This window comes from Sparus aurata, chromosome 5 (assembly GCF_900880675.1).
Source record: "Sparus aurata chromosome 5, fSpaAur1.1, whole genome shotgun sequence".
NCBI lineage: Eukaryota > Metazoa > Chordata > Actinopteri > Spariformes > Sparidae > Sparus > Sparus aurata.
In genome coordinates, this window is record NC_044191.1 from 37,701,588 (window position 1) to 37,710,627 (window position 9,040).

The 9,040-nt window shown below is 46.1% G+C and overlaps 1 protein-coding gene across 1 annotated transcript; it reads left to right on the plus strand.

Moving 5' to 3' along the window:
- Window positions 1-3: 3 nt before the first annotated feature.
- pnp4b (purine nucleoside phosphorylase 4b) lies at window positions 4-4,500 on the plus strand (the record flags this gene model as incomplete). Its single annotated transcript, XM_030418037.1, has 6 exons — window positions 4-115; window positions 345-448; window positions 514-689; window positions 3,227-3,417; window positions 4,002-4,081; window positions 4,167-4,500. Coding segments are annotated over 6 exons (804 nt in total), but the record flags the coding sequence as incomplete, so codon positions are not given.
- Window positions 4,501-9,040: the final 4,540 nt, after the last annotated feature.

The window sequence follows — 9,040 nt, forward strand, 5'->3', positions numbered from 1 at the left end:
CACCGTCCGAAGGTGGCGGTGATCTGTGGTTCTGGACTCGGTCTTCTGGCTGACAGAGCCGCGAACAAACAGACCTTCAGGTATCAGGACATCCCCAACTTCCCCGTCAGCACAGGTGAGTCAGCCACGCCCACCGTAGCCTGATGGTGCCTTTTCTTCTCATCTTTTATTTTGCCCACCTTCCATCTTTCTTTCCTTTTTCTGCCTGTCTGTCTCTCTCTCTATCTGTCTGTCTGTCTGTGTCTCTGTCTCTCTGTGTCTCTCTCTGTTTGTCTGTCTGTCTGTCTGTGTCTCTGTCTCTCTGTCTCTCTCTCTATCTGTCTGTCTGTCTGTCTGTCTCTCAGTGGCGGGTCATGAAGGCTGCCTGGTGTTTGGGACAATCGAGGACACTTCCTGTGTCTTCATGCAGGGTCACTTCCATCTGTACGAAGGTTACTCCCTCTGTCAGGTGAGTCCCTCACAGTGATGTCATCATGATGTCATCATGATGTCTGACCTGTCTGTCTTTCTCAGGTGACTTTGCCTGTGAGGATCTTTAAGCTGATGGGGGTGGAGTCTGTGCTAGTGACAAACGCCTCTGGAGGAATCTGTCCAGACTTTAAGGTCGGAGACATCATGGTCATCAAAGACCACATCAACCTGCCGGGATTCGCTGGACAGCATCCACTGTGTGGTCCCAACGACGAGCGGTGAGACAGGAAGACGCACAGACAGGCAGAGAGACAGAGAGGGTGTGTGTGCGTGTGCACACACACCCTCTCATCAGAGCATCGTAGCTACTATTTGTCAAAGATTCCTTAAATAAATTTTGACGGTCTTGAAGACCAGAACCATCGTCTGGAATCAGATGTGGGCCGCAACAGGAAGTCAGTGGAGGTCACGGAGGAGGCGGGTCACATGGGAGAGTTTGGGTAGATTGTAAACGAAGTGCGCTGGATAAACTGCGGATGTTGTAGAAGGCAAATTTTCAGGATTGGGCCACAGCAGTGATGTTTGGGGTGCATGATAGGATAATGTAATGTAAATGGATAGTCTGTTGTCGAGGATTACACCCGGGTTCCTCGCAGTCGATGAAGGCGATACTGTGACGTCCTCGACTGTGGCTGATGGGTCCATGTGAGGGCAGTCTTTCAGGTTGTGGCGGGTGATGACCATGTGAGGTGTAGGGGCGAGGGAGGTGGTGGAGGGGAGAGAGAAAGTGACAGCGTGGTGGTCGGACAGTCAGTACGTTTACATGCACAGCTTAGTCAGATTACAGCCATAGTTCGACTATGCTACTGCAATTGTCCGAGTATACATGCTGGTGAGAAAATCGGATTATTGTCCTGTCAGCATGTCATACCCGGTACACTAGGTGGCGCTGTACCCATTTCAACTAGTGGTAACAGAAACACCTCCAGCTGACCTCTTTACGTCACCAGCAACAACAAACTGCCTCAACATTCAAGAAAGATGGCGTACGAAGAGCGAGACGAAGCTACATCTTTGTACACTTCATATATGGTGAACATGATAATTACACACACTAGATGCACAATGGAGCTCTTTCTCTCTTTCTTGTGGTGATTTCAGAGGAAAGACGCTGCCGTCCTTCTACTTCCGATCCGATCTGATGGAACGTATACATGCAGGAGTAATGTGACTATCAACTGAATAATCTAGATGTTTTAATCTGACTATGAGAAATCTGATCCGGTCTGATTTCAGTCAGACTAAGGTGAATACATGCATCTTAAAGATCCCATCATAGTCGGACTAACACAGTAATTCAGTTTTCTCGAGTGTCATGTAAACGCACTGAGTGTGAGCGGGGGAACAGAGCCGGAGGTTCTACAGGACATTTTGAAGACAAGATTGAGTTGGTTCCCGGCCCAACGGGTCGGTGGAGAGGGGGAGAGTGTGAGGTCAGATGTGGAGAAGAAGTCGCCGAATTCAGGTGAGCGCAGCTTCTCTGGGGGGATGTTGAAGTCTCCCAGGACAACGAGCGGTGTGCCATCGTCAGGGCAGCTGCTCAGGAGGGCGTCCGTCTCATCAGAGAAGTTACCGAGAGGACCGGGAGGGAGAGAGATCACCACAATGTTGAGTTTGAAAGGAAGTGTGACAGAGACAGTGGAATTCAAAAGCAGATCTGGGTAGGTGGTCCAGGGGAGGGACCTGGTAGGACCACATGGGGAAGATGAGGAGGCCAGTTCCTCCTCCTCGACCTGTTTGTCTCGGGGAGTGTGAGAAGGAGTAGGCAGATGAGAGGGCAGCTGGATTGGCAGTGTTTTCTAGGGTGATCCAGAGTGGAGAGTCTGCAGGGAGGCACAGGCTGAAATGGTGTCTGCCTTCCTGACTGCAGACTGGCAGTTCCATAGTTCCTGCAGTACTTCAAGTTCAGGTCCGATAGAGAATGTTGGGTAGCAGAGATTGGCTGAGTTACAGCCTCGAGGAATGGGTCTCCGGTGAAATCTTCTTCTGGTGCCGCCATCGCTGAGAGCAAACAAAGCTGCTCAGAGAAGTCACGACTCTTCTGTGTTCTGGAGCCTCAGTGGTGGAACGAAGTCCTGACCAACGTCAGAACAGCAGAGTCTCTCTCTGTCTGCAGCAGGAGACTCCAGACTCTCTGTTCACACTTCACCTCGACCCCACAGAGCATCACTCCAAAGGCCCCCCCCCCCCAATTTTTTTTTAAGAAAGTATGTTCATATCCTCGGCACTTTGATCGTAGCACTTATGTAATTAAAGAATCGTTGACAACTAGCAGTTATGATCCTCAGATGACGGCTTGACAGTTGTTTCTATATTTTGTTTGACTCCATTGACAGTGATGTCATGGTGTCTATCTTGTGACAAATGTACTTATTGTAAGTCGCTTTGGAAAAAAGCCTCTGCTAAATGCCCTCAATGACTGGGTTTGAGTAGGACTCATGGCTGCTATGGGTGGTGGACAGAGAGTTACTTGGACTCACTCGATGGACTCCCGCAGAGAAACTCCCTCAGTCTTTGTTCGACAGTCTTCGTCCAGCTGTCCCGGTGCTGCAGCTGATGCTGTAGTGTCCTCATGCAGGCTGAGCTCCACCTGCAGTAAAGCCTGTTTACCACAGCTGACTTGGCCGCCAAACTGACCGATAACCACTCAGCTTCTTCCATCTATGCTTCATCTATTTCATCTCACTTACCAGCTGTCTGATGCATAAGGTAAGGATCTGTCTGTCTCTCTCCACCTGTCTGTCTGTGTCTATAGTTTCGGGATCAGGTTCCCCTGTATGTCTGATGCATACAGTAAGGATCTGCGGCGGCTGGCGTTGGACGTGGGCTCTGAGCTTGGCTGCAGTGACTTCATCAGAGAGGGAGTTTACTGCATGGTGAGCGGACCCAACTTTGAAACCATTGCTGAGGCCAGAATGCTGCTGATCCTTGGCTGCGACTCTGTGGGTAAGACTGGGGGATGCAGACAGACAGACAGTCTTTGGTCTTTGAAAGGGAACCTTCCTGGCGAGCTTATTAATGATAGACAGGTGTTAATGAGAGAGCAGGGAGGGCTGTGATTGGCCCTCAGTGTGACGACAGACCAGAGATCAGATTCCGGCAGGGACTATTAGAGTATTTTAGAGGAAGTCCGTGGGTTACATGAAGAGATAAAGGGTTCTTGATTAAGGGTATCTGATTATTGCAAAGGTTTCAACAGGTCCTTGGGGAGCTTCCAGGGTTCTAGGGTCCCTTGTTCAAGAGGTTACCAAGAGATCCTTGGAGATGTTCAGGGAACGAGCAGTGAAGCAGAGTTTCAGCAGGTCCTTATTAGATATGTCTGCTGACTGAATATTAATGAGACAAAGTGGAACCCTGCTGTTCAACAAACTGCTAATCACAATCAAGATAATTAACAAGGTCACCGATTCTCCTGAGGTGATTAGAATGAAGCAGTGTTTTTAAAATTCACTAAAGAAGAATGTTGCACTCCTCCTGCTCCTCTTCCTCCTGCTGCTCCTCCCTGTGATGCTCCCTCTGCTCCTCCTCAGGTATGAGCACAGTTCCTGAAGTGACGGTGGCAAAGCACTGTGGACTCAGAGTTCTTGGTCTGTCCCTCATCACCAACAAGGTCAGTTATTGAAATCCGCAGCACAGAGTGAGTTTGACAGCTGTGATGTTGCTGTATGACGAGGCTGACATTTGTGGTGCTGTAGGTTTCTCTGGACTACAGTCGGGAGGAAAAGGTGAACCATGAGGAGGTTCTGCAGATCAGTAAGATGAGAGCAGAAGTTCTTCAGAAACTGGTCACCAAACTGATCTCTCGCTGCCAGCAGCAGAGCATCAACACCCACTGACACGTCATCATCAGCTGACATGTCATCAGTCAACACTGTCTGCTGTCTTTCCATTTTCTCTCAGTGTCATCTGTTCTGTTATTACGATTGAGAGTCAGTAACTCTGTGACTGTCAGCGACTGTCTGTTTAATGAATGACGTTGACTGTGATGAAGCATCAGAACAAACTGAGGAATAAAACATAAAGAAATAATTTGTGTGTTTTATTATAAACATCTGGTGGCATCATCTTCATCATCATCATCATCATCATCTTCATCATCATCATTATCATCATTATCATCAGCAGCAGCAGCAGCCGCAGACAGACTGTGTAGATAGAAAATGTTGGTTCAGTTTTAATCTAAAGTCCAAGTTGTTGTCTGTCATGTGACATCATCTCCATCATTAGGTCATGTTTCATGAGGACACGACAACAAGCACTCTGATTGGCTTTTACATGAACAGGTGATGAGGGGGGCTGCTGATTATCAGTCAGTGCTGTGGTGCATTTTTCATAAATGTTGCTTGTTTCAGTGCTGCAGGGAGCAGGATGGACTCTTCTCAGGGAGTTCTGCAACAGTCAGTTTGTAGTTGTTGCATTCTGATGGATCCCAGCCGGATCTGTTAATGAGTGGTTGCACACAGGAAGTCATCACATAATGTGCGACACGGCCCGAGGACAAGGAGCTGGGGATTATAGAGAGAAACCACAGGGCTGTGGCAGGAAACACTTCTGATACAGTCTGATCAGTGACACATGAGAATGAGGTTAATGGGAGCATCAGATCTGCCTCCACTCACACAGTCATTAGATGAGGACAGTTCATCCCCAGCTGTAAATGTTTCAAACACAACAAGCTGATCAAATCATTTTAATAAGTCTGTTACCGAGACCTCGTACATTTAAAACATTGAACTAAGTCAGGTGGAGCTAAACAGGAAACTGGAGGGTGTAACTGAACTCTGAAGCAGATCTTGTTGAACTTCCTGTTATTGATCTGAACCGGGATATTAAACATGTCTGTCTGAAGAACACTGTGGAACTAAGATGATAGAGAGCAGGACCTGGGGGGACATCAATCTCTGATGCACTGTTCAGCAGCACAGGTGGGCAGTTTTGACAGGTGGCAGGGACACGAGCACCATCCACCCACAGCCAATGTGTTTGCCACAAGGTGTGATTGTTCCACAGGTGTGATAGTTTCACAGGTGTGAATGTTCCAGAGGTGTGATAGTTTCACAGGTGTGATTGTTCCACAGGTGTGATAGTTTCACAGGTGTGATTGTTCCAGAGGTGTGATTGTTCCACAGGTGTGATTGTTCCACAGGTGTTATGTTCCAGAGGTGTGATTGTTCCACAGGTGTGATAGTTCCACAGGTGTGATTGTTCCACAGGTGTTATGTTCCAGAGGTGTGATAGTTTCACAGGTGTGATTGTTCCACAGGTGTGATAGTTTCACAGGTGTGATTGTTCCAGAGGTGTGATTGTTTTACAGGTGTGATAGTTCCACAGGTGTGATTGGTCCACAGGTGTGATTGGTCCACAGGTGTGATAGTTTAACAGGTGTGATCAGGGCTGGACTGGGACAAAAAATCGTCCCTGGCATTTTTGGCTTAGACCGGCCCCTCATAATTAGCGAAGCACAACCGAAAAAACCCCCCATAACTTTTTGCCTTTATGCTTATTAGAAATCTACAGTTTATTATTACTTTAGAAGTCTATCAAATAACCATTGTGGAAAGCAAATAAGTACATTTACTCAACACATAGTTGAGTAAAGGTATATTCTATTTCAAGCACAATGTATCATCGGCATCCTAGATCTCAGAAGTTTAGCATCTATTGTTAGCTCTACCACTTTTGTCTGCTCTGTGTAGTTCAACTGATTATTTTATCCTTTTTATTGAAATCATCTCTAATATGTATTTTCTGAATTTCCCTGATATAGCAGCTCAATTCTAATTCTTCAGGTTAAAATGTGCTCCCTTTAAAAAGCTATAAAATTGTTATATCAGGCTAAAAACAGGGCTGCTGTATGAGCTCATGCAAAGCAACTTGTCTTAAAAGCATTTGACAGATCTACTCTTGTTCTATGTGGGCAAACCTTTTGCTAATAATACTTTTATACTTTTTTTACACTTACTTTAGTAATGCTTAAATTGCAAAGCTTTTACTATCATTTAGCAGTTTTAAAATCTGTTTTTTAAAACATGTTTAACCACAGCATAGAGGGTTGCTACACATTCAAATGACTATGCAGCCTTTCAACACACCTTTAACCTAAATATCTAAAATGCTATGATGGAGCCTGAAATAGACACTTAATGCTCATCCGACACTTCTCAGCATTGACCGTTTGCTGTTTATCAGAATAAGGTGCCGTGGCTGCCACATTCTGAGAAGTATGCAACACCAATTAATATCGATACTAATCAATCGCCATTGCTCATCATTATCATGTAATTAGAGTTCTCAACGGGCCTGAAAATTACAGTCCGAACCCGAAACAGCGCTACACACCCGCATGAATTGTCTGCCGCCCGTTAACTCGGCCAGAGCCCGCGGGTCCGGTCGGGCCGGTCCGACCCGTTGAGAGCTCTTCATGTAATAGAGCTAACGTTCCCTCCATCACCTCACAGTCCCTGTATTAACGTTACTACCTGCTTACCGGCTGTACTACACTGTCCCTGTCAGTCAGCATCATCTCTGGCTGCTCCTCTCCTGCCCGCTGCTGCTGTCTTCACCTTCAACCTGCTGTTACTGGATCATTGCTGTCTCAGAGGACGTGGAGGCTACAGCAGCCCCTCCAGCCAACATGTCTGTGTCGTTAGTACATTTTGCAGCATCTACAGTGAGATTCTTCTCTTAGCACGCAACTTCTCGGCACACAATCTCTCTCTCTTTGGTTGCTCCATGTTGTCAGTCCTCGCGCTCAACACTTTGAAACTAGCAGAAGTTACAGGAGACAGCGCAGGGAGGGGTGGGGCCGCCTTCGTACTATATCCTGATTGGCTCAGTTCACTGTTTATATTGAAGACGGACCAATGGGCCGCCCCCTCTAAATTGTGCACTTAGAAAAAAAAAAGGAGGGCTGAGTGAGATTGGATTAGCCCAATGTACTTCAAGAACATAAACCAATGGGCCATCGCGGTCGATAAAAATGATTTATAATAAAATTTTTGGATTAAATTATGAAAGCCCGGCCCATAAATGTGCGTTGGCCCACCGGGCATTGCCCGGTATGCCAGATGGCCAGTCCATGCCTGGGTGTGATAGTTCCACAGGTGTGATTGTTCCACAGGTGTGATTGTTCCACAGGTGTGATAGTTTCACAGGTGTGATAGTTCCACAGGTGTGATTGTTCCACAGGTGTGTGATGTTTCACCTGTTCAGAAGACATAAGACTATGAAAGTTACAGTACAAACAGCAGTTTAAAACCTGTTGGTTAATCCGGTGTTCCTGCCCTAAAGATGGCAACTCCAACAGGTTATGGGCCCAGAAGGGAACTTGGAAGTGGATGGAATCGATTGTGTTTCGACGGAGATTCAAAAATTACGAACCATGGGAAAGAAAGTTTTTGGGGCACTTGCGTCTGCTCGGGTTAAAGAGCATTATTTTGACAGAGCATGGCGGCGGGGAGATAATGAAGAAGCGTTTGCTGAACTAATACAACTTTTGGATGACAAAAGTCTTTCCCTGATTATGAGAGAAGCGGCAGAAGACAGGAGAAAAGCGTTGAAGCTACTGAGGGAGCATTACCCAGGTAAAGGAAAACCACGTGTGATTAGCCTCTACGCGGAGCTAACGTCCCTCCAGAAAGCTGCCAACAAGAACGTCACAGACTACATTTTCCATGCAGAGACGGCTATTATGGCATTAAGACATGCAGAAGAGACTCTAAGTGATGGACTCTTGATTGCGATGATTCTGAAGGGTCTGCCCGAGTCATTTAAGCCGTTTGCAATCAATATTATGCAAAGTGATAAAGAGATAATGTTTGGTGAATGGAGTATGTTGTTATATCATATGTTGTTTCCACAGGACATTTTCTCCATCAAAGCAGCGACAGCCAACGGAGCTACGGTCATCTTTCGACAGGGGTGTAACCAGCTCATCCATAAAGATGGTACGACATTCGATATCAAACTGTACGACAGACTTTACTATCTGAACACTGTAAGTAATGAAAAAGACGATGGATGTCATGGATGCTATGATATTCAAACATGGCACGAAATTCTTGGACATTGTAACTGTGAAGGTGTGTCAAGGCTGGAAAATGTAACAGAGGGAATGATCCCCGAGTGCGACCTAACAGGTGCCTGTTAGGTCGCACTCGGGGATCGACACTTTTTGTCTGCCATGACGGCAGCGCACCGGAGATCCAGCTCCTACAGTGAGTAGTTCAAAAAGCTTCTTTTTAGTAAACTCCGTTTACACAAACAATGTTCTCAATGCTCGTGTTCATGTATAGAGACCCTGGTGATGCTACCAGCAAAGTTTCATGTTGTGTCGAGTCTTCTTATTGTTTTAAAAATAGCAATGATGCTATAGTGCCAGTTCCCCTGCACTCCATTGAAAATGAGCTTGCCCGGAAACAAAACTACGGTAAATCTTAAAAGTGCATTAACATGAAGGTTTGAATCATATTCAATCACAAATAAAGCCTCGGTTGCTTTTTGGCGAGAGTTCCACTTTAAAATACAATATGTTACATTAAAGTGTTAATGCATGAAAGTATATATATAT